Source organism: Schistocerca cancellata, chromosome 2, assembly GCF_023864275.1.
Source record: "Schistocerca cancellata isolate TAMUIC-IGC-003103 chromosome 2, iqSchCanc2.1, whole genome shotgun sequence".
In the NCBI taxonomy this organism is placed as follows: Eukaryota; Metazoa; Arthropoda; class Insecta; order Orthoptera; family Acrididae; genus Schistocerca; species Schistocerca cancellata.
This window is the reverse complement of record NC_064627.1, coordinates 190,759,302-190,786,415: the sequence shown is the minus strand read 5'-3', so window position 1 is coordinate 190,786,415 and position 27,114 is coordinate 190,759,302. Positions and strand designations below refer to the sequence as shown.

Genomic DNA, 27,114 nt, shown 5'->3' with positions numbered 1-27,114 from the left:
GGCATCCTTAACAAGGGACAGTGCGTTCGACAGCAACGTGATCAAGGGAAAATCCATAAGCTACCTTTGTTCGTGGGCACCAAGAGAGCATAGCCCTCAATATTTGAGTTGGTTTGGTTGGCGCTAATCTGACTGAGCCATACATGCTCCCCCTATGACTGAACGCAAATAAATACTTAATCTTCTTAAGGGAAACACTTCCAGAGCTGCTGGGACATATGCCACTCAACGTGCAACAACGCTTGTGGTACATTTCACTCATGCTGTGCGTAATCATTTGGATGAGAACTGGAAAAAGCGTGGTGGGCCGATGGCATGACCTGCGCGTTCTCCCAACCTCACGCCTATTTATTTTCTTCATCTGGAGACACCCTAAATCTGTTGCTTCCGAAACATCTAACGAGACAAATGAAGAACTAATAGCGCGATTTATGGCAGCCTCTGCTGCAACCCCCACTTTCCCAGGTGTGATTGAAACGGGGCAACCTTCACTAAGGCTTCGTTCCAAGCGCGCATTTAAACAGGAGGGTGTAATTTCGAGCAGTTTCTGTAGCTGCTTTACCTTGATGTCACAAAGAAACTGACAACGTTGCCCTGCAGACCTGCTACTATCTTGACAAGCATGGTGAGTTGTATGCCTACCTTCCCGGCGGTGTGAGTTGTTGTTGAATGACGCCTGGCGCCGAACGATAAGGGATGCGTACATGGGTTGCTAAGTGAAAGTTACTCGTTATGAACCAGTCTATGAGCTCTCTCATTTTTACAATCATTTTGGAAACACCCTGTATGTACCGGGTGTCGATCCCAAGAATCGACGGGTGCATTTTATCTCGTGTTTCAGCAGATATTTAGAGTTTAGTTCTTGCCGTGTGGAATCTGGAGGAGGAGATTAGTGCTTAACGTCACGTAGACAACGAGGTCATTAGAGACGGAGCACAAGCTCGGATTAGGGAAAGATGGAGAAGGAAATCGGCCGCTCCCTTTCAAAGGAACCATCCCGGCATTTGCCTGAAGTGATTAAGGGAAATCACGGAAAACCTAAAGCAGGATGGCCGGAGACGGGTTTGAACCGTTGTCCCCCCGAATGCGAGTCCAGTGTGCTAACCACTGCGCCACCTCCCTCGGTGTGTGGAATCAGTCCAAAGAAATACTGCTCATGTCCGCCCCGATAGCTGCGTGGTCAGCGTGGCGGATTGCCGTCCTACGGGCCCCGGTTCGATTCCCGGCTGGGCTGGGGATTTTTTCTGCTCAGGGACTGGGTGTTGTGTTGTCTTCATCATCATTGCATTCCCATACTACTCGCATGTTGCCCAATGTGGCGTCGAATGTAATAAGACCTGCACCAAGGCGGCCGGACCTGCCCCGTAAGGGGCCTCCCGGCCAATGACGCCAAACGCTCATTTTCATTTCCAATACTGCTCATCACGTCTTTCATACAACGGCTAATGTCACTGTGTCAATGGAAAGCATCGGTTAATATCCGATACAAACGAAATGGTTTTTAAAGCGGAATTCTGTGTACCTATTTGTTGGAGAGGTCCACCTGCCAGGTTAGCCGAGAACGCTAACGCGTTGCTTCCTGGACTCGGGTGGGCGCACCGGCCATGGATCGAATCCGCCCGGCGGATTAACGACGACGGCCGGTGTGCTAGCCAGCCTGGATATGGTTTTTAGGCGGTTTTCCACATCCCACTACGTCAATACCGGGCTGGTACCCATGTTCCGCCTCAGTTACATGGCTCGCAGACGTCTGAACACATTCGCACTATTCCATGGATTACACAGACAGTTGGGGTACACTAATTCCGTCCCGGGGGGTACAGGAAAGGCATCCGGCCACCCCTTAAACATCAACATGCCAAATCCGATTAACGATGGCTGACCCTGCGTCACTGTGGGACAAGGCTCAAGTGATAAATAGATAGGTAGATTTGCTGGAGAGGTCCCAGATTAATCCAGGGCGGTATTGGGTTTAGAAATGTGTGTTAATACACAGGGACGGTAAAAATTTCTTTCGTCACGTCTTCGTTGTCTGGTTGAAACAGTCTTCTGTGCTCCGTAGCCCGCGCTGTCTGCTATCGCCATGCAGCAGCGCTACTCAGTCGCCTCTGGAATACTGTGTATTTTTCGTGTTCTGCTGTCCCTGTTAATACATATCGCTAAACCGAATATCGCTCTACATTGTTTTGGAACTGATATATCGAAAGGGCACGCAAAATTCTGCTGTAAAAATAATTTTGGTCTAATGTTTGGATTACTTTACAAATCAGTTAATGTCTTAAAGTTATCGCCAAGTGCTCTCATTATCAGACATCGGATGAGTTAAGTCCGCTCAGTGGTCGCTCTCCGTTTTAAGAAAAGCTGGTTTTTCACGCATCTCAATCTTTATGACGTCGAATCTCCTGAAATATGTGTCTTACAATTATATAATTTTGCAGGTATATTCAGTGTTATTGAGGATACTGATGCAAAATTTATTGCCAATAGAACTCGCATAAAGAAGTAATAAATTAAAACGTCATGCCTGGTGCTGAAGTTTTAAGGCATGAACAGCGAAAATGTAGTAAGCGATAATCTTTTGTCTTTTATGGCGGGCGCGAGAGGAAAAATGTTTCGAAAATCTTTGAATTTATGTTTTAAGATAAATGGAAGTCGCTAGGTGCCATGATTCTCAAATACTGGATGAATGTCGTCTGGATAATTTGCGCGTTGTGAGTTATGCTTCCTCAAGACATGTACACAGTTTCTTTACTACTTCACTCAGTGTGTTACATTTATAACTTGAGATTATACCTTTTGATGAGTAAATTATGAGAGCATTGTAGATTTTTAATTTGGCCAGTGATTGTATCAAACTCTGAAAAAACTTTATATTGCCTCTGGAAGCCGTTAGATAGGCAACGTGCAACTGTCAGTGGACGATCCTTTCAGCTTTTAGTAAAATAGATAGTGTATCTACTTTTCCGTGTGGTGAGGGAGGTTGCGAGATCGTTTTGAAAAGACCTTAATTATTTTTCTGGAAGGTTTTGGGGGAGGGAATGAGATGGGGAAAGAAGACCTCTCCTGCGCATAGCTTGATCAGTCCTACAGCAGTGGTTCCCAACCTTACTGACACCATTACCCCTGAGTGCAGTCAGAGATAAGATGGTACGCCATCCCCCCTTCTGCTCCCTCCCTCCCCCGTGCACCTCTGTCCTCCTCTCCATCATCCCACCTTAACATCACCACCTAACTAAATTTTATAATGAAAAACAATTTTCTTTGAACACGGATTCTTTAAAAAAAATGAAGAAAGATAAGAGCGTGTAAAGTTCCCTTAAGAGAGCGAGAGGATATTGAAACTCTCGTGCAGTTTACCCGCGCTGTTCTTTACCTGAATTTTGTAGGCCAATCAGAGATGACTTCTGTGCTTGATCGCAAGTATCTTGTATCTAACAGTTCGACTTCCCCTACAGCACTGTGGTATATTATAAACAGCTACCGTTTACACCAGTCGTTCTCAACCTTACCGAGACCATTACCCATGAGTGTTCTCAGTTAGTAGCTAGTACCAGCCCACCAGTCGTGTACATTACCGCCTAACTAAACCTTAACATGAAACAGAATTTTCTTTAAAGACCTAACTTCTTTAAACTGATGGAAGTTAAATTATGTTTAGATTTTGAAGGTGTTTTATTAAATAACGCACTGACGAGTCAGTGAAACGATGTGTCGGCTTCTTTGTAACAAACTTTTTTTATAGTATGGTGAAGCAATTCTCAATGCATCGCCAAGTGCTACCCACAGCTCCTCCGAAAAGAAATCTAACCATCCACAGGAGTTATGAAACGTGCAACTCTACACCAATTGTCCCCCTAGCTTTATCTGATTCGCCCACACCCTGGACCCACATTTAAAATCAACACGTTAAAATGTGTGAACTACACTTACTGTTAGCAAATCACTTGGCTGCTGGTCTCCTTGCTTCTAAACTGTCAGAAACTGGAAGATTTTGGCTGCCAGTACTTCGTGTCTGACCACTGGTATTAATGATGATAGTTATAATAATAATAATAATAATAATAATAATAATAATAACAATAGATAACACACACATTAAAATAGACAATCCACCAAACATAACAGACATGGAACACTTCTGGAGCAACATATGGTCAAACCCGGTACAACATAACAGGCATGCACGGTGGATACAAGCAGAAACAGACACATACAAGATGATACCACAAATGCCTGAAGTGATAATTTTGCAACATGAAGTCACCCGAGCAATTAATTCTACACACAATTGGAAAGCCCCTGGAAATGATAAAATAGCAAATTACTGGCTAAAGAAGTTCACCTCAACGCATTCACATCTAACTAAATTATTTAACAGTTACATTGCAGACCCATACACAGTCCCTGATACGCTTACACAAGGAATAACTTATCTGAAACCTAAAGATCAAGCAGACACAGCAAACCCAGCTAAATATCGCCCAATAACATGCCTACCAACAATATACAAAATATTAACTTCAGTCATCACACAGAAATTAATGACACATACAACACAGAACAAAATTATAAATGAAGAACAAAAAGGCTGCTGCAAAGGAGCACGAGGATGTAAAGAGCAACTGATAACAGATACAGAGGTGACATATCAAGCTAAAACTAAACAAAGGTCCCTACACTACGCATACATTGATTACCAAAAAACCTTTGATAGTGTACCCCACTCATGGTTACTACAGATATTGGAAATATACAAAGTAGATCCTAAATTGATACAGTTTCTAAATACAGTAATGAAAAACTGGAAAACCACACCTAATATCCAAACAAATTCAGATAACATCACATCACAGCCAATACAGATTAAGCGTGGAATATACCAAGGAGACTCATTAAGTCCTTTCTGGTTCTGTCTTGCTCTGAACCCACTATCCAACATGCTAAATAATACAAATTATGGATACAATATTACTGGAACATACCCACACAAAATCACACATTTGCTATACATGGATGATCTAAAACTACTGGCAGCAACAAATCAACAACTCAACCAATTACTAAAGATAACAGAAGTATTCAGCAATGATATAAATATGGCTTTTGGAACAGACAAATGTAAGAAAAATAGCATAGTCAAGGGAAAACACACTAAACAAGATGATTACATATTGGATAACCACAGCGACTGCATAGAAGCGATGGAAAAAACAGATGCCTATAAATATCTAGGATACAGACAAAAAATAGGAATAGATAATACAAATATTAAAGAAGAACTAAAAGAAAAATATAGACAAAGACTAACAAAAATACTGAAAACAGAATTGACAGCAAGAAACAAGACAAAAGCTATAAATACTTATGCTATACCAGTATTGACCTACTCATTTGGAGTAGTGAAATGGAGTGACACAGACCTAGAAGCACTCAATACACTTACACGATCACAATGCCACAAATATAGAATACATCACATACATTCAGCAACAGGAAGATTCACATTAAGCAGAAAGGAAGGTGGAAGGGGATTTATAGATATAAAAAACCTACATTATGGACAAGTAGACAATTTAAGAAAATTCTTTCTAGAACGAGCAGAAACTAGCAAAATACACAAAGCAATCACTCATATAAATACATCAGCTACACCATTGCAATTTCATAACCACTTCTACAACCCTTTAGATCACATAACATCAACAGATACAAAGAAAGTAAATTGGAAAAAGAAAACACTACATGGCAAGCACCCATATCATCTAACACAGCCACACATAGATCAAGACGCATCCAACACATGGCTAAGAAAAGGCAATATATACAGTGAGACGGAAGGATTCATGATTGCAATACAGGATCAAACAATAAACACCAGATATTACAGCAAGCATATTATTAAAGATCCCAATACCACAACAGATAAATGCAGACTTTGCAAACAACAAATAGAAACAGTAGATCACATCACAAGCGGATGTACAATACTAGCAAATACAGAATACCCCAGAAGACATGACAATGTAGCAAAAATAATACATCAACAACTTGCCATAAAACATACACTAATAAAACAACACGTTCCCACATACAAGTACACACCACAAAATGTACTGGAGAATGATGAATACAAATTATACTGGAACAGAACGATTATAACAGATAAAACAACACCACATAACAAACCTGACATCATACTCACCAATAAAAAGAAGAAATTAACACAACTAATTGAAATATCCATACCCAACACAACAAATATACAGAAGAAAACAGGAGAAAAAATTGAAAAATACATCCAACTGGCTGAGGAAGTCAAGGACATGTGGCATCAGGATAAAGTCAACATTATACCAATTATATTATCAACTACAGGAGTCATACCTCACAATATCCACCAGTACATCAATGCAATACAGCTACATCCAAACATATATATACAACTACAAAAATCTGTAATTATTGATACATGTTCAATGACCCGAAAGTTCCTAAATGCAATATAACATATACCATACAGTTACAAGGAAGTCACGCTTGACCGAGGTCCGCGTCACGTTCCATTTTTAACCAGACTTAAGTCTGAGGAAAAAAAAGATAATAATAATAATAACACACGAACAGAGAAATCAAAAGATGATTAGAGAATTCGAGAAGACTGGAAACATCTACAATAAATCATGCCTATCATGAATTGTAAAAGAGAGACATTACAACCCTGCCATCAAGCTAGAAACCTTCGACGCATCAGAAACATTGGCCATGCATCGGAAAGATGCACTAAAAGTATCGAGAAACTAGAGAGAAGAATCTTCGGAAAAATCCTGGGGTGCAGTAAGGCAGCAGAAGGCTTCAGAGTGCGGAACAGACAAGAGATCGAACAGATATGTAACTTACTGATAGCACATTACGTGAAGTAATGTCGCCAGAAATTTAATGGGAATATCAAGAGAATGCCAGACACCCGACAGATATGTAACTTACAGGTAGCACATTACGTGAAGTAATGTCGCCAGAAATTTAATGGGAATATCAAGAGAATGCCAGACACCCGACAAACTGAACAGATTTTGGAGTACATGGACCGCATTAAGAACATGAAGTGGATCACCGAGGACAGAAAAGACCGTAATGATGCTGGTACAACAGACGCAGATATAAAACGTGTTTATAATTAAACTGCCGCTACTTCATCCATTGTAGACGGGAAACTATCGTATGAGTACCCAGCCTTATAGGAATGACGTTCAGACTGTGCGCTGTAGGATTTTCGTTGTTAGTACTGTTAATGTAATGACTTGCCGTTAGGCGTCGCTATTGGTACGAGAGCGTGGGATTAAACACAAGCATCTGTATGTATTCCAGTTGCAGACAGTCAACATGGGTCTCGACAAAGTGAACAGGGTTTTAGTCGTAAAGGTGCTGTCTTAAAACAACAGCAATAGTTCTGCTGCTCTTAGTAGCGACGCATTACAGGAATACGGGGAGGTCTTCTTTCCGCACCAGGGTTTGAAAACACCTGGTGAAAACAGAATCATTGGCCGATCGTTCCAAGCTGATGGCCGCTAGATCTGAACCCGTAAGATTACTGGCAAAGGGCTTTTCTGAAGGGCTGGGCAATAACACACGTTGAAGGATCAAGATCAACACAGTGAGGAAGGTAGTCTCCGCCTCAGATGTTTCGGGCAGCAGCAGACACTACCTAGTTCAGTTCCACGCTGTCATGGATGCAGACGATCATGACACTAAGCAACGTCTGTAGCCTGGTACGTAAACACAGCACAGACTTAACAAATGTCGAAATTAAAATGTGCTTATTTTTAACAAATGTTACATTCCTATGCCGTCCGCCCTGATAGCTACGTGGTCAGCGCGTCGGTCTGTCACGCCAAGGGGCCCACGTTCGATTCCCGGCTGGGTCGGAGATTTTCTCCGCACAGGGACTGGGTGTTGTGTTGTCCTCATTATCATTTCATCATCATCAGTGGAAGGCAACGGGAAACCACCAGTGGAATCACTTCCCTAGACGCTCATGCGGTGGACCTCGCTGACAAGGTTTCCCCCATGACTAGAAATGCCGTAAGGCAGAACACAAAGTTACAGGGCAATTACAAATGATTGAAGCGATTTCATAAATTCACTGTAGCTCCATTCATTGACATATGGTCACGACACACTACAGATACGTAGAAAAACTCATAAAGTTTTGTTCGGCTCAAGCCGCACTTCAGGTTTCTGCAACCAGAGCGCTCGAGAGCGCAGTGAGACAAAATGGCGACAGGAGCCGAGAAAGCGTATGTCGTGCTTGAAATGCACTCACATCAGTCAGTCATAACAGTGCAACGACACTTCAGCACGAAGTTCAACAAAGATCCACCAACTGCTAACTCCATTCGGCGATGGTATGCTCAGTTTAAAGCTTCTGGATGCCTCTGTAAGGGGAAATCAACGGGTCGGCCTGCAGTGAGCGAAGAAACTGTTGAACGCGTGCGGGCAAGTTTCACGCGTAGCCCGCAGAAGTCGACGAATAAAGCAAGCAGGGAGCTAAACATACCACAGGATGGTGCTCCACCGCACTTCCATCATGATGTTCGGCATTTATTAAACAGGAGATTGGAAAACCGATGGATCGGTCGTGGTGGAGATCATGATCAGCAATTCATGTCATGGCCTCCACACTCTCCCGACCTAACCCCATGCAATTTCTTTCTGTGGGGTTATGTGAAAGATTCAATGTTTAAACCGCCTCCACCAAGAAACGTGCCAGAACTGCGAAATCGCATCAACGATGCTTTCGAACTCATTGATGGGGACATGCTGCGCCGAGTGTGGGAGGAACTTGATTATCGGCTTGATATCTGCCGAATCACTAAAGGGGCACATATCGAACATTTGTGAATGCCTAAAAAACCTTTTTGAGGTTTTGTATGTGTGTGCAAAGCATTGTGAAAATACACTCCTGGAAATGGAAAAAAGAACACATTGACATCGGTGTGTCAGACCCACCATACTTGCTCCGGACACTGCGAGAGGGCTGTACAAGCAATGATCACAAGCACGGCACAGCGGACACACCAGGAACCGCGGTGTTGGCCGTCGAATGGCGCTAGCTGCGCAGCATTTGTGCACCGCCGCCGTCAGTGTCAGCCAGTTTGCCGTGGCATACGGAGCTCCATCGCAGTCTTTAACACTGGTAGCATGCCGCGACAGCGTGGACGTGAACCGTATTTGCAGTTGACGGACTTTGAGCGAGGGCGTATAGTGGGCATGCGGGAGGCCGGGTGGACGTACCGCCGAATTACTCAACACGTGGGGCGTGAGGTCTCCACAGTACATCGATGTTGTCGCCAGTGGTCGGCGGAAGGTGCACGTGCCCGTCGACCTTGGACCGGACCGCAGCGACGCACGGATGCACGCCAAGACCGTAGGATCCTACGCAGTGCCGTAGGGGACCGCACCGCCACTTCCCAGCAAATTAGGGACACTGTTGCTCCTGGGGTATCGGCGAGGACCATTCGCAACCGTCTCCATGAAGCTGGGCTACGGTCCCGCACACCGTTAGGCCGTCTTCCGCTCACGCCCCAACATCGTGCAGCCCGCCTCCAGTGGTGTCGCGACAGGCGTGAATGGAGGGACAAATGGAGACGTGTCGTCTTCAGCGATGAGAGTCGCTTCTGCCTTGGTGCCAATGATGGTCGTATGCGTGTTTGGCGCCGTGCAGGTGAGCGCCACAATCAGGACTGCATACGACTGAGGCACACAGGGCCAACAACCGGCATCATGGTGTGGGGAGCGATCTCCTACACTGGCCGTACACCACTGGTGATCGTCGAGGGGACACTGAATAGTGCACAGTACATCCAAATCGTCATCGAACCCATCGTTCTACCATTCCTAGACCGGCAAGGGAACTTGCTGTTCCAACAGGACAATGCACGTCCGCATGTATCCCGTGCCACCCAACGTGCTCTAGAAGGTGTAAGTCAACTACCCTGGCCAGCAAGATCTCCGGATCTGTCCCCCATTGAGCATGTTTGGGACTGGATGAAGCGTCGTCTCACGCGGTCTGCACGTCCAGCACGAACGCTGGTCCAACTGAGGCGCCAGGTGGAAATGGCATGGCAAGCCGTTCCACAGGACTACATCCAGCATCTCTACGATCGTCTCCATGGGAGAATAGCAGCCTGCATTGCTGCGAAAGGTGGATATACACTGTAATAGTGCCGACATTGTGCATGCTCTGTTGCCTGTGTCTATGTGCCTGTGGTTCTGTCAGTGTGATCATGTGATGTATCTGACCCCAGGAATGTGTCAACAAAGTTTCCCCTTCCTGGGACAATGAATTCACGGTGTTCTTATTTCAATTTCCAGGAGTGTATCTCAAATAATAAAGTTATTGTAGAGCTGTGAAATCGCTTCAATCATTTGTAATAACCCTGTAGTTACATTCCAATGTCGAAATTAAAGTGTGGTTATTTCAATGGATTATTGTTATTTCTCTTCCGCATAGCCTTACAAACGTTTCCACAAAGTTTCATTGTCCTACGATCACACGTTTTTCATATTGGTCCTGTCAGGTAGCAGAATGTTAATAATAACCATAGTGTACAAAGAGACTAACATTCAACCATGAAATACTCAAGTGGAATGTGAGCCAAGAGGTCAAGAAATTTAAGACAGGTACAAGTCGGAAGAAAAGAAGAAACTACATAGTGAGAAGATGAAAGATGTTTACACTTGAGAAAATCTCCCATAAGCTAGACGCAATAATGATAACAACAATAACAATAATAGCGTGTAGGCCCTACAGCAATATAGTAGCCATTATATAATTACTGTTGCGAAGTGAATTAAGAAGCAACTTGCGATCTATTGCGGGAAGTACCTACAGCACGAAGGACGCATTTTCGTGAGATATTTAAACGTGTGTGATGCATATCTCTCAACTTTACTGTCGTAGAGACATATTACGAAGTATGTGCGTAGCGGGTGGAGTATATGAGGAAAATATTCAAAAATTCGTCTCACGTAATCTCTACCACATTATGTCACGCGTTAATGCCAGTATTTGACAACAAAGTATTCATCGGTTTTAAAATCCTACGAAATAGTGGTAATAGTAACGATCTTTTAAAAACACTTCATCACCAAACACAGTTGAAACCTTTTGTTCTTGCCCCTCAGAAAATTACGTTTTACCCATCAGGGAGTAATTACCCTCAGGTTAGGAATCGTCACCCTACAGGAATTCCGTTTTACCCTCAGGCTCCTCATAACCTCTCTCTTTTGCAGGACATAACTAGTTGCGTGCCAATGTTATACAAGTTAAAGTCTGTTTTTCTAATAATGTCACCAACTTACTTTTTTTTTTTAGAATCGTTGTGGTCACTGTTCACTTTCTGTCATATAAACTTCTCCTTAATAACGACTGTTTTGGGGATCGAGCACTAAACTAATCGGACTACAATGGCGCTTGAGATTGGCGGTGCTCTTAAGAAACTAATGTGGCAAACACTTTAAGTGACGTAGGGAAGCCGTGGAAAACCAGGATGGCCAGACGGGATTTTCAAACCTGTTTCTCCATAATGTACGCTCATTCTCGTAATTTCCGTGACGCCTCGCAGGATCCCACTGCTTCAATCTTGTAGTTTCATCATCACATTTACATCTTCTTGTTCTTCTCTCTCTTGAAGTATCCACATACCATTCTACACCCGTTGATGGCAGTTCTCTGTATCCGCCGTGGCAGGTGTCTGTTTCATTTGTTTCTCTGCATGTTTTCCTTAATAACCCACTAAAAAGGAAGACCAGGGTTTAGCTCTCGTCAACGACAAGATCATTAAATATGGAATCACAAGCTCGCATTGAAGAAGGGTGGGGAAGCAAATTGCATGTGCCCTTTCAAAGGAACCTTGATTCTACTTGCTGTAAGCAATTTAGGAAAATTACGAAAAATCTAAATAAGATGAGCTGGCGGGAATATGAACCGACGATCTTTCGAATAATTTCGTATTGTTGTCAGCTCTCACAATTAGAAATTGTTGTTCCGATTCCTCGACGTCCACTCAGTAGTTACCATAAGTACAAATCTTTCAATAAACAGAGGACGGCCGACCGACTCCCCTCAAAATGCAGACAACATCTAAAATATTCGTCAGTAAAAATAACGCCGGCCGGTGTGGCCTAGCGGTTCCAGGCGCTACAGTCTGGAACCGAGCTACCGCTATGGTCGCAGGTTCGAATCCTGCCCCGGGCATGGATGTGTGTGATGTCCTTAGGTTAGTTAGGTTTAAGTAGTTCTAAGTTCTAGGGGACTGATGACCTCAGAAGTTAAGTCCCATACTGCTCAGAGCGATTTGTACCATTTTTGAAAATAACGCCAACTACACACACAACCTGACAAACACTTGCACCAAGACCTGAATGATAGCCAACAGTAACTAAACACGCACGAAGACAAATCGGGAGTCGATGCACACACACACAGCTGACTCATGAACGATCGGTGAGCCAAAACGTGTCGTCCGGTAGGACGAACGACAGACGATCCACCAAGACCGTGGCCCAGCTCAAGTGATGCGTGGCGGCAATGGTCCGGCGAGCCATGTCGACGCAGACCTCACTGCTGCTCCAACCCGACTGCACTAGTGCCGCATTGCAAGTCCCTGAATGGCAGGTCCAGACTGCGCTCCAGACCCGTTCCAACTGACTGGCAGCTCGAAATCGCTACCCGAACTGCCTAACGACAGACAACGACTGGGAAGTAATAGCAGTAGAGCAAAGATACCACGAGAGGGGATATATCGATATGCGCTGCTAGCGCCGGTCGCAGTCAGGCAAAGCAGCAACTCAGTGACAGTAGTAATTTAAATTAACGTAGTGAGGTGGAAATACGTTAAAAACAGGATGTAAAATACATGTATGCTGGAACTCGAGCCACGCATGGCTCACTGTGGTACTGTGGCATGGGGATTTTAATCTGTATGAGGACTGCAGATAGTCTATGTAACTACAAACAAACAAAAAATATCAAATGAAACCATATGATTCAAGAGATCTTTTCAAGTATCGGACATCTATGATGCAGATGCAGACTTAAGCGTGGAATGAAAATTTGTACCAAGATCAGGATCCGAACTCGGCGTCTCCTGCTCACTAAGCAGATGCACTAACTACTACGCCATTTTGGGACAGTGGGCAGCGCGTCTGCTTAGTGAGCAAGAGACCCAGGTTCGAATCCTGGCCTCGGTACAAATTTTAATTCGTCTCCTCAGTTCATCACAAACATTTAATACTTTAAGAGGTCTCTCGAACCACATAATTTAATTTGATTAAAGCATCTGTGCCGGGGTTTCAGGCAGGATACTCTGTTTCGTTCGATACTAAGGTGCTACTCCAATACACTGGAGAACCTGTGCAATACTGTTCGAGCTTAGGGAGAGTACAAAGTGGGCAGAGGCTTGAATAGGAATTTTGATTAAGGAGGGAGGCATGCTAGGGTAGTCCATGCATGGTGCAAAGACACTGTTACAGAGTGCCGTAATGGTTACCGCATCCGCCTGGTGAGTAGGAGACCCGGGTTCGAATCCCGGCCTTGTACAAAATTTCTTTCTTCGCTTCAGTCTGCTTGTATACGTCACAAAACAGAAAATAAATGAAAACATATATGCCACTCAGGGATTAGGCCTCAGGCCTGCTCCAGCTAGCCTAATGCGCCCTGCAAAGTAGACTGAGGAGAGATCTATTGTCGTGGGACTGTGATCATCGAGTCGCCGATCCCTCCAGCCTTATTGCCTGTAGAGGTGGTGCCAGGAATCGAACGCAGTCCTTTCGCACCAAAGGTAGTGTGGCGCTAACCATCCGACTATGATGACAGTCTATAAAACAATTAGTTAGGTTCCTTGATTTTTTCGAGATGATGATTAATGCTTTGTGACTACCGATCGTGCTGTAAACAGTACCGGCACTACAGCAGCACATTTGTCGATTTCGTCCCATTTCGAAGAACGTGTTCAGTTCCACCTGCTAGCAAGTCTCGAACCCCGTCAAATATTTGGTACAATATTCACTTTTTAATAACCAAGCGGCAGCGCGGTAGTGAATCGGCGAAGGTTCCGGCCTGACGCATTGCTCCGTCCCGACAGGTGATACCGCGCACGCGCAAACAGGGCTCCACTACGACGACGGCGCCGTCGACGACCGTGACGCAGGAGCCGACGTCCACGTCGACCGAGTCGTCGACCAGGCGCTCGCTGTACCACCCGGCGCTGCTGGTGGGCCGGCCCACCGCCACCACCACGCCCAGCGCCGAAGGCGACGCCGGGCGTCGCGACGCCGTGCTGGACGCCAGGCGCCGGCAGCGTCTGCACGACCCGGCGGCGCTCTTCAGGCAGCTGGCGGCGCGCCAGCAGGCGGCGCAGCAGCGCAAGGTGCGGCTCTCCCACATCCGAACTACCCCGTCTAAAACAGCACCCTACAGGGACTGATCAACTTCTCGTGGCTGCGGTTCACAATCATGTACAATCTTTTAATGGGCACCACAATCGCCTTCGACTGTACAGTTATTTGTTTATGAAATATTCTTGACTTATCAGTCGAGTCGTGGCGTCGCGTTGCCGCAGCGTTCCGACGAGTTTCAGAGGTATTATCTTCAGGCAAAGCGTCGTGTTCATTTCTAGTTACTTCCTTTATAGCTACTGGGCCACAGGTTTCTCTGTCGAGGGCCCAACGGGTGGGTCAATCGTGTGCACTGGAAGACATATCGTGGACGCTGGGGGGAGGCTTGCCTTCCCGCCCCCCTCCCCCCCCCCCTCCGGAATGATGGTCCTGCCTCCGCCACTATGAACGAAATATATAGACTCCAGACTAGACTCCTAGACTCTCCACCACCAGTCGCTACATCTCTTCCGGAGGCATGCGATTGTATCACCCGCTGTCCGCTTCGCAGGGGAGGCTGCGGTCCAAAGCTTATGAAGGAACGAACCAGACGACCTTTCGGCTGAAAATGACGAGTAGGAAACTAGTTGAAACGTGTCGACAATAGGACGGTACGACTCGGGTAATAACCCGAGATTATTGCATCAGTGAAATTTGCAGGCAAAGTCTGCATTCCCACGAAAAATTATGTACTTACAATAACCACTGTTGCAATTTTGCTGTATGGCCACTCTGAACTGAAGCACAGTTTCGCAGTACTGCTCTTGACAATGGTCATAGTGCCGAAATAGCAGTACTGGATTTTAAACATAAATAATTTTATTATCTACAGTGTACATGGTGATCTTTAAAAAAGTACTTTCATTTTTTTCTTGAGGTGGACTTCTGCCGACTTCATCCGCTATATTTGTCCATCTATCATACTGCTTCTTCCATGAGCACACCGAAAACCTGAGCTAGAGGGGAAACTGGTGGGGGTTGGAGAGAGGTGGATTCACGTTAGTTTTGTGATGAATGAAGAAGTAGTTCTGAGATTTCATTACAAATGACTCGCCTTACACTTGCTACTACTCAACACACATCGCATGTTCTGGCTTCCATGAAACTGATACTAAACTTATACATCCGTCTGCTGGGCAGAGTAGGATGCGAGCTCGGCTTGCCAAATTTTTTTTTCTTTTCCCTTCGCTGGGTTCGTCCTTAACTCCATCTGAATGATATTGGAATAGAAAGAATCTGTCCCTATGCTGACGTCGATTGGTCGGAACTCTTGATCTTCCTTCCGCTTTTCATATCCAGAGTAAGTACAATGCATTGTCATCAGCGTCACCATCATCATCATCACAACTATCGTCATTGGTTATCATCCATCAATCGACATCGATCAGTCCATTGTCTATTATTTATGATGTCTCACTATACATCATCCATAATCATCAATTATTCATCATCATTAAGATAGATTTAGTCCTCCTTGCTTGTTCCTGCTTCGTGGAAAGTTGTCCTCCATGTCCTCCAGTCTGGTGAAGGGTCATACTTGTCCAATTAAATTATTACGCAGTCTGTGCTATGCTCGACACTGACGGCATCCGTCTCTGATGATCTCGTAAGTGAGATGGCGCAATGACAAGACAATAGACTCTTATTTGGGAGGAAAGCGGTCGAAATCCCCTTCAGGCCACCCAGATTTAGGTTCCCCAATCCTAGCTTCTGCTCCATCTCTGGAGACCTTAGAGTCGACGGGACGTTCAACAGTAATCTTCCATCTGCATCGCCGATTGCATGTTAAACCCTAATTACCCCTTTACCCTTTTTATCGACCAGATGTAGAAGTTGTCATCATCATATTCATCATCATCAGCTTTAGGCTTGCTGGCGTTCTCCATGAGAAAAGAACAGTCCTTTCATCTGATGAGGGGTCTTCTTAGATTCCTCGAAGCGAGGTGGCTTGGTGGTAAACGACTGGTATTCGGTTGAAGAGGCGTTGAAATTCCCGTCCGGCTAGCCACTTACATGTTCGCCATAATGAACCTTCAATGAAACTTGACGGCATCTTCATGTTATTCATAAAAATTGAATGCATCACCTTGATGAAGGTACTCGCAACAGCGTTCGAAACGTTTCTGTTGTAAACACGAAACAAGGTCACTTATCCGGAAGCGTCTTAGTAAAAATGACAACAGCCGTGAGAATCTACTTTCAAACAATTTAGTTGAAAGGTGAAACGGTGGCTTCGTATCTCTGAAGAAGGAAGCAGCCAGTTTCAGAACTTACCCATGTCCACTGCGTGACTGCGTACCGGTTGTGATGATCTCGTCGTCGTCGGGATATGAAGCATAAATCTTGCTTGCCTTGTGTCATAGCTGTCCGACTTGTATGATTTATTCCATCGATAACTACACATCGTATTGACAAATTCCACTCGATGTCCCGTGCAGTTTTTGGAGAGCAAACACGGAACCGTAAAATAGTAAGAAAAATGCAGAGAGATGAATCACGAGGTACCTCGAGAGTGTCCAGTTTAAGCGAACTTAAAATGAACGATGTCTACCCGTGTGCATACACTTAGTTTGGCAAATCTGCGAGTGTATGTATGTATGTGCGCGCGCTCGCGCATGTGTGTGTGTGTGTGTGTGTGTGAAGAGGGAGGGGAAGAGATAAACTACAGTGCAATCCTGCTCTTGTTTATTACGTTAGGTGCTCTTGGGAGTTCCAGTGTCAGACTGTATCAAGCTTGGAGGTGATGTTAGCATTATTAGCTGATGATGAAATTGAAGAGTAGCTGTGAACAACATGAAGTGAAGGCAACTGTTAAGGGTAAATTTTGAAAAGAAAGACGGCAATAAGAAATGGGAGTGAAATGGCAAAGCAGAAAGTGTTTTGGATACAGGGTAAACAAGAAATACAAAGAAGAAGTGAAAACACAAATAGCAAAAGCAAAACAAAATTTGAATAATTCCTCTGACAAAGAGCTAAGAATAAAGGTATGTATCGAAGCTTACGAAACTTCGTTAAAGTACTAGACAAAACGTGTGAATTGTCACTTTGCTAAACTACAAGGGGCGAACAATAAGTAATGCAACACATTTTTTTCTGAAAGCAGGTCAGTTTTATTCACGATGCCAATAAACCATATTATTCCCCAATCTTTTGGTACGAAATCCAATTTTTCAATATTATCTCCGTTCAACGCGATCGCCTTAAGCCACCTTACTGGGAGGGCCTGTACTCCTGTATGGTGCCACTCTATTGATTGACGTCGGAGTCAACGTCTTGCTGCATCAACAACTTCCCCGTCATCCAAGTATTGCTTCCTGCAGAGCGCATCCTTCACTGGGCCAAACACATGGAAGTCGGAAGGTGCGAGATCCAGGCTGTAGGGTGGTTGGGAAACAACAGTCCAATGAAGTTTTGTGGGCTTCTCTCGGGTGTGCAGACTTGTGGGAGGCCTTGCATTGTCAAACGGAAGGAGAAGTTCGTTTGGATTTTTGATGGTGATCCGTCGAATGAGAGTGTCCGCACGTTCCAACATTGCAGATGTCACAGCTGTGTGCGGCCAGCCGGCAATCAGGAGATCGGACAGGTTTGCACGAGATTGCTCCGATGATGGCAGACGCCTCCCTCAAATGACTCAACGTGCTTTTGTTCACTGCCAGTCTCCGTAGCCATCCTGCAAGCGCCTCTGAATATCTGCGATGCACTGGTTTTTCAAAAGAAACTCAACGACAGCTCTCTGCTTAGAACGCACCTTCGTTACAGACGCCATTTTGAAGGCTATGCACAGCGTCGCCACATATTGGAAACTATAGCGGCTGAAGCGAGAGTACTACACGATGTCCCACTGCACAGTCCGCATTTTTTTCAACCTTGGTCGAGAAAAAAATGTTACATTACTTATTGAACGCCCCTCGTGGAAGGATGGTAGAAAAAAATGAAAGAACGCAGAATTCTGGGCTTGCCATGAAAGACCTGTCTCTGTGGTAGCGCAAGTGGTGATGTTGCCCTGACCACGAGTTCGCCAAGAGGGTTTTAGAAATGAACGATGAGATTATTGAAGAAACTTTCATTTCAAACAAATGTGATTCACAGTCTTATCCACTAAATAGAAACTTTAAAACCAGGTGATGTACGTCTTTTCGTCGTATGCAGAAATGCAAAAGCTATTGAGCATAGCTCTCGAAGGGTAATATGTACTGCGTACCAGCACTTTTCACGGTATCTCCTTTGCTCCTTCGACATTCCGGACAGTGTTCGTTATGTCGGCTGAAGTAGTTACCAGTTTGTCATTAGTAATCCTGAAGCTGGAGTTCCAAAACTCTGGTGGCAATGCATATTCTTTCTCTCAACTACTGCTATACCTTTGTCTCTGCTTGGTGAAAAATACCGAACTGCTCCGCTGTTCGGGCTCCATGTTCAACTGTTGGTCTTCCTGTATCTGACATAGCGATTTGGTGTTGTGTCAGAAGAGAAGTTTAGCGTCCCATGACCAACAGGGTTTGCAGTAATGAGCAATGCTGTCATTGACTTTTCATCTCATACTCGTCCACAGCAAAACTCAAATTAAAGAGCATACTACCATACCTTTAATCGTTTTCGCTATCAGTATTTCTATTAACAAATCCTTATCGTTACAATGTTTGCGCAGCTTCGTCCGTTGTCCTAATTGTTTCACTTGTAGAGACAAGTGATAACACAACCGTACATTTAAAAGATTTTTTTAGCTGTTTCCTCATTAGATGATTCTCAAAAACAGGTTATGGTGTCTAGGATAAGTTTTCATCAGGACCTCTTGCAAAACAAGATCTCGTACTTTAAAGATTGAACTAAATGAAGCATGGATTTTAAGTTAAAGCTACAATCAAGTTATATCCTTTTATAATTATTGTCTGATGTTTTAGGCATGTACTAAAACCAATACAAACAATTGTCCTAGAAATATTATGAGTGCTCTGTTACATCTAATTTCCATACTTCCTCGTTTTTGTGTACCTCAGAGCATCTTCATCTTTACTGTCCCTCTTCAACATCCAACAATACTACCATGATATTATCAGTCAGTCTTTTCTCCTACCTCATCTCAATCTCCTTAATGTCCTGTGGAAATGCTCTCCTTACTCCTCACTATAATGTCCCACTGTTTAAGGGAAATAGTCAATATGTGAGTGTAGGGAGAGGAATTTTATACTCATCTTACAACTCAACTTCTTCAAATTAAGACAGTGGAGAAAGGAACAGCAATCTATTGCGAAATCCGTCGTTTATTACAGCATCTCTAGATTTCAACTATTACATAGTCATCTTCAGTGCATATCACAACAGGTGACGTTAGTCCAAAATGTCACGTAGTAAACAATATTGTGGTTTAGAGCGTGTAGGAGTCTGTCACGAAATTTTCCAACAAGGTAATAAGAATGTTCTTCATTCACTATAAAAACTGCAGTAACAGAGCTGAAGTAATCCACGCATCTTTTTCTGTAACATTCGTTGTATTCGTTTTTAGTCAGTTTGTGAATTGGAGGATCAACAGTAAATCCAGCTTTCAATGTTTCTTAACTGATGAGGGAAATTTCATAGAAAGGTAGTTAACCCTTTCAGACTCACTGACTGCAATTGTGTAAATTAATATTTAGCGTGTATTAACAGCAATAGAAATATTTTTCCTCAATGGAAACCTGATGTTCACATCTGTAAATGTTCAATATTTTCATCATGTGCAAGTCTCTCTTCTGTTGGGGATCACATAATTCACGGAAGTTGTTGGTTTGTTATACTTTACTGTATAATTGAATATTATTATTGTTAATCTGCATGGTAATTATTGAATTATACTTTACTGTATAATTGAATATTATTATTGTTAATCTGCATGGTAATTATTGAATTATCAGTTTATTTACTGAAACAGTGAATATTTGAAAATTATTTATTGTAATCCATAGAAAGAAGTCAAATGTACAAAGTATATATTGAAAATGTGTACATATATTTGTAGAAGTCGTGCATTGGTTGCAGAATGTCAGACTCACCTACTAGTGCATGCTAACCAAAGAGTACGAACACAGCAGACATGGAAGTCTTACAACAGTCACTGATTTTTCCACCCTAAAGCGACTACTCACAATAAGCAGGAAAAGCGTCTTGGAGTCCCAGTCTTATAAAATTTTTCAGTTCTCCCTATATATATTCATTACATTGCAGATTCACTGATCAAAAGTATCCGGACACAAATCAGTGGACCTTAAATGAGGTGCGTCCACCGTTCGCCTATATGATGGCTTGAACTCTGGTGGGAACTCTTTCATTGTGGTGTCTGAATGTCTCTGGAGGACTGACAGTGCATCCTTCAAACCAAAGAAGCACGAGGGGCAGGTCAGTTCATTTCATGAATGTTATTGTCTATAAACCGCAGCTTCACAGAGATGCTGCTTTTTTTGACACGGTGCACTGTCATGCTGATAAAATCATCGTCTCCGAACTCTTTCTCTAATGCATTCAGTAAACAGCGCTGTACAGTATATTCACATCTTCTACATTTAGCGTTTTCTTAAGCACAATAAGAGGACCACACCGGAAACACGATAAACACTGCCATATTGTAGGACTACCTCCACCGTACTTCACTAAATGTCTGGTTTATAAGAGGCTTTTCAATCATTGTACCCCATTCTTTTTAACTCCCTGTACACAGATTATGTTAGCTCCAGTGCCGGTAGCACTTTGGAACTGACAAGTGATTCCTTCCACTGATTTCATGCAATTTTCCACAACTACCCTGTGCAATGTTTGACGATCCCTGTCTGTCGGTATATGAAGTCTCCCTGTTCATAGTTTAGCAGTGATCGTTCATTCGTGTTTCCACTTCACAGTCTCATCACTTACGGTGAGTCTGGACAACTTTAGAAGGACTGAAATGTCGCTGAAGGGTTTGTTACTCAGGTGACAACCAATGACAAGTAGACGTTTGAAGTCACTGAGTTCTCCTGATAGATGAATTTTGCTGTTGTTGCGTCTCTACTGGCAACAAAATACTCCACTGCTTGTTCTATACCGACTGGACCGCCTCTCGTGAAATCTAGTGCTACGAAGGCTATGCGGAAAGTAAGGTTCAATCGGTCGTAAAATGGAAATCACAGTGAAAATCAAAAACCAATTATTTGCAACAGTTAGCTGTACCTCCAAGCTACTTCGCTACATAATCGCTGCACCGACTGAGACATTTCTCATAGCATTGTACCAACTTTCGAGTACCCAGGACATATAAGGCAGCCGCCTGCGCGTTCTACCAATTCTGTACGCTGATCTGCAGCGTGTTGTCTGTGTCAAAATGTATTCATCATAGCTAACGGTTCATGTGAGCAGAGATGAAAATCAAAGGGAGCCAAGTCTACACTGTATGGTGGGTAACCAAATATTTCCCAACGAAAACGCTGCGGTCCGCCGCTCGTGGTCTCGCGGTAGCGTTCTCGCTTCCCGAGCACGGGGTCCCAGGTTCGATTCCCGGCGGGGTCAGAGATTTTCACCTGCCTCGAGATGACTGGGTGTTTGTGTTGTCCTCATCATTTCATCATCATCCAGGAAAACGCTGCAGGAGCGTCTTCATTGCCCCTGCAGCATGCGGCTGAGAACTGTTATGAAGAAGGGAAAGCATGACAGTGACGTTGCGCGAGCTGCATGAAATCAGGCGAAATCTCTCAGAGGCACTCGTACTTGACGGGAGGCACTATTTTCTAGGCATTTTTACATGCTCACTATGCACTTAGAACTGAAAATAGCGACGTGATGTGATCGACGAGCATACTAGAGGCACTGTTTAACATATCTACGCAAAGCCTCATCAGATTTTCACTGTGATTTCCATTTCGCAATCGAAGAGCCCTCATAAATTCCGCATTACGTAGCTTTTTCGGACGGATTTCATAGGGCAGTGTTTTTTAACGGTCTGCACTTATAGCATTTGTTGTCATCGTTGCATCTTCGTTCGTCTTCATCCCTGTCGATAGATTCATTTTCATTCATTCCTGTTAATTCATTTGTAATAGTTTCAAAGTATGCATCTGTTTATGTACCGACAGGTGGTATTCGTGACCAGACGGCCATCCGCAGAGGAAGAAGCTGAGGAGGATGCGACGCAGGCAGCCGACGAAGACGGCGAGGACGAGAACACGCAGGCGGAAGAGGCGGCAGCCGCTATAGTCCACGAGAAGCAGCAGGAGGCGGCGGCCAAAGAACGTGGCAGGGTGTCTCCTGCCAGGGGAAACGCGTTGCGCAGGCAGCTGGCGCCGGAGCAGCCCCTATACTACTACGTGCCGGCGCAGCCGCTGTTCACCAGGTGAGGACTGGGCTGCCTCGCGTTTCCGATATTCCAGCCCATCTTCAGGAACCGAAACCTTCGTTTGTGTGACCATAGGGTCTGTAATTTCTTTACAATTACTAAAGACACTATCCGAGAAACCCGATGCTACCCTAGTATTTATTTATAGCTTTGCCCGAGACTTCGTAAATGTGGAATTTCGTTTTGACTTACAAAGCTTCTTTATACAGAATTTTTGAAGTATTATGATTGGAGATGAACGAAGAGCTTGTTTGCTTCACTAACGATGGTGACAGCCACATAGAGTTAGCCATACGAAAAGCAACTGACACTAAGATCCACGCCTGTAAAACGCAGCATCTGGCCTTGCGCATTGTTTGTGGTCGTGCCATAACACAATCTCACCAGCAATTGTACATGTTTAAAACGGAGTGGTAAACTATTAGGGATAAGCCAACGCTATTTCCCATCAAAATTTCTGCTTATATTATGTTATGTTGCACAGAAGCAACTTTGAGCCTCTGTGAGTGAAGGGTTTTGAGGAGTGAGGTAATGCATACATCCTCTATCAGAGTTACATCGCACCTCGTGTTTGGCAGGAGTTTTCAAAGAGTGAGTTAACGCCTGCTGTTCTCGAGCTGCAGCAAGTCTCGCATCACGATATTCTTTGGATTCTTGAGATTGTGTAATCCCCAGTCCTTTAGCCATTCTAATGTATTCAGAAAGACGAGACCATTTTCCACATACTTTTATTCAGAAGCAAAATGAAACCAAAATGTAATGAGGAGACAACAAAATCACCAAGCAAATTTAATAAATCAGTTTTTACTAGAAAAGAATATAAATAAAAGTTATGGAACGAAGCAACGTAATGTCATGAAATTTTTAATATAAAAAGAGTAACCAGTAAATTTCTATATCTTTGCCAAGTGAATTCACTTTTAGGCTGTTTTCGTAAAGAAAAGACTGTGGTGCTAAATTCTGTCACCGACGTAAACCTGTATGTGTCCCACTGAGTTAAGAAAATTGACAGCACCATCTATTGATTCTTAGGTGTACAACAGAACTAACAGCGCCATCTATTGGTTCTTTGGGATATTACGCTATGATGATTAAACACATGAACTACTAAGCTGAGCAGACGACTTTAGATAAAGCTTTAAATTAAGATATCTTTTCTTTCCTGATCAGATTTTGATGAAATAAAGCCTATACGTTGCTCCAAGCTATTCTCAAGTCGCCTGTGAAAATTCGTCTAGTCGTTCTGCAGATTAGCGTGTTCAAACAGACAGACAGACAGTACGGTTTCACAGTTTCTTTTCCTAAAAAACGTGAAATTTGGCGCCCCCCCTCCCCCAAAATTCTGTAAGTCCCTCCAGATCGTCGAGCGCTATGCACTCCGCCTCGTCTTCCGTATACGCCTCCCATCCCCCATGCGGATCCTCTACGACCTGATTCCTTTCTCTCATCTGCTCCTACTCCTCGAACATACTCGCATACTCTACACCTCCCGCCGCCTTGGTCCCCCTCATCCCCCGGTTGCTCCTCTCCTCTCCAACCCATGCCCTCTGCTGCGCCTTCACTGTTGTGTCCCCCCTACCCCCCATCACTAAACCCTTCATCTCCTTTCCCAAGGTGGCTTCCATCAACTCCCCCTCCTGGAAGACGCCCTCTCTCCCTCCATTTATCCCTCCTATCAACTCTGATCCTCACCTCCCCCTCCTCTCCTCTGTCCTTTCCCCAGGCTCCCTCTCTCTCCCTTTCCATCCTGTTTTTTCTCAGCCTACCTTCTCTCTGCCTCCCTTCTCTTCCCTGAGTCCTTTCTGCTCTCCTCTCCACTGCCTTTCCTTCTCGCATCTGCCCAGCACCCTCTTTTTTTTTTTGTCCCCTCCCTCCATCGACTCCCCCCTTTTTATTTTCCTCTCCTCTCCCCTTTTCCCCGTCATAGGTCCGGGTTCACCCCCATCTGCCGCCGTGTCACTTGAGTAGTGCTGTTATGAGTGAGTGTTCAGTGTTGGGTGTCCCTTATCAGTGTTGCGAACAGCCGCCATACTGTCACTAGTTGTGTTTCTTATCTCGTGCTAACAGAAACCAGACTGTCGCCGTGTTTTTTAATTGTGCCTGTCTACTTCGTCATCCGCATCGCCACTGCAGTGATTTTATATTTTAAATTCCACACACTACCGCCATTTTACAATTTTTTACAATGTCACCGTTTTGTCGCCTGTTTTTCTTGTTTGTTTCTATTCTAATTATGTTTTTTAACTTTTCTGTAGGCTGTAGACCAGCATATTACGCTGCTGCCAGAACTGAAATCCAATAAAGAAAAGAAAATGAAATTTGGCATGGCGTCAAGTAGAAATATACAGGGTGGTGTAAAATTCTCGCGCTCTGATGCCACAGTGTGATTCCTTGAATATAAACTGTGCAAAGAAGTGTCTGTAACAAAATTTCGCCCCTTGCATATTCTCGGTAGAAAATGAACGTCAAAGAAAGGCAATCTGACAACATTGTAATAACATGTTCTACAAGAGCCTTCATTCAGTGTTGTGTAACTGTTGTGCTCAGTCAGTGACGTGGGTGAAGTCTTGCGTTAGAATACCTGTCTGAGAGCAGTTTCTATTCAAATTTTCAGTCGTATAGTAAGGTACCCAGGCTTTTAATACGGCGATTACAGGAGGTCTTAGACAAAACACTGGCAATTAATTAATGCCAACATGGAAATGAGAGGCCAATCATTTTATTATTCCATTTTTAATTATGTATTTTGACTTTAGACATTTACTGTGGTCTCTTCCACGTCCCCCTATACTTCTCACTGTCAGCATTGCTTCCCTTTTCTTCAGTAATACCTCTTCGCCCAGAGGTGTAAAACTACCTCTCTCTTTCTTGGCCCATCCCTGATTTCTGTACTCTAGACAGTTTTCCTTTTGTATTATAAATCAGTTATCCAAATCGTCTTAGCGTGTCGTTTCACACTATCCGTCAACTACAGTCGAACCCGGTTTCCCATGTATCCTCCTGTCATTGGTTGCATCGATTAGTACTAACTATCTCGCTTACGCGTTTCATGTCCGTTACATTTCTTTAGGAGTTTACATCATCAGTAAGGCTAGCAGTCACCGTCATAACCAATTACTGAACACCGTTACTATTTTTTTATCATTACCATTTAATGACTAAGAACGTGTTTCAGCTTTCAGTAAACTTACTAAACATGATGATGATGATGATGTTTGGTTTGTGGGGCGCTCAACAGCGTGGTTATCAGCGCCCGTACAATTACCCAATCTTTGCTCAGTCCAATTGCGCCACTTTCCTGGATGATGATGAAATGATGAGGACAACACAAACACCCAGTCATCTCGAGGCAGGTGAAAATCCCTGACCCCGCCGGGACTTACTAAACATGCTATCTATCTTTCACATCTTCACATGATAAGTTTTGTGGTTATTTTGCCCGGAGACAGGTAACTAAGTTTAACTGATAATTACTTTTCACGAATATTTCTGACATTTTAAAACCATATTTTCTGTTAATTCAAAAAATATGAGAAAGTATTTCAGAGACCGCTACCAGTAACAAAATACGTTGACTTACGATAACGGTTTAAAAACGTTAATAAAACTTCAAATATAGTCTACACTGACAAAATAAAAAAAAAAATGAAAGTACACATAGATATTAAAGTTGTTCTGTACAATCTTGGCATGTGCTGTGTTTATCCTGCGGAGCATGAGAAGGAAAACCTAGTGCAAGGGAATGTTTTTGAAGCTGTTTGTCTGGAGTGTAGCCTTGTGCAGAAGTGAAACGAGGACAATAAGTAGTTCACACAGTAAGAGAATATAAGGCCGCCGTGTCACCTGTGTAGTGCTGTTATGAGTGAGTGTTCAGTGTCGTGCATCCCTTGTCAGGGTTTCGAACAGCCACCATACTGTCGCTAGTTGTGTTTTTTATCTCGTGCGAACAGAAACCAGACTGTCGCTGTGTTTTTTAATTGTGCCTGTCTACTTCGTCATCCGCATCGTCACTGCAGTGTTTTTATATTTTAAATTCCACACACTACCGCCATTTTACAGTTTTTTACAATGTCACCGTTTTATCGCCTGTTTTTCTTGTTTGTTTCTATTCTCATTGTGTTTTTCAACTTTTCTGTAGGCTGTAGACAGCATATTACGCTGCTGCCAGAATTGAAATCCAATAAAGAAGCTGCATGAAATCAGTCTTGGGACTAAAGACCATAACACCAACATTGTTATTAATGTTACTGAACACTAGCACTTTTTTATGTCACTATAAAGTACCTCACTAAACCGGAAATGTGGGAACAAAATATTTACATGGCGTCACAGCCCCCTGAGGCTAT

At 43.7% G+C, this 27,114-nt stretch overlaps 1 protein-coding gene across 1 annotated transcript in view; it reads left to right on the top strand.

The window, feature by feature from the left end:
- Window positions 1-27,114, top strand: part of LOC126144409 (uncharacterized) — a 122,687-nt gene that overhangs the window by 45,060 nt on the left and 50,513 nt on the right. Inside the window, exon 4 of the mRNA XM_049915489.1 lies at window positions 22,509-22,765. Within this exon, the coding sequence (XP_049771446.1) occupies window positions 22,509-22,765 (257 nt within the window). The remainder of the gene's footprint in view (window positions 1-22,508; window positions 22,766-27,114) is intronic.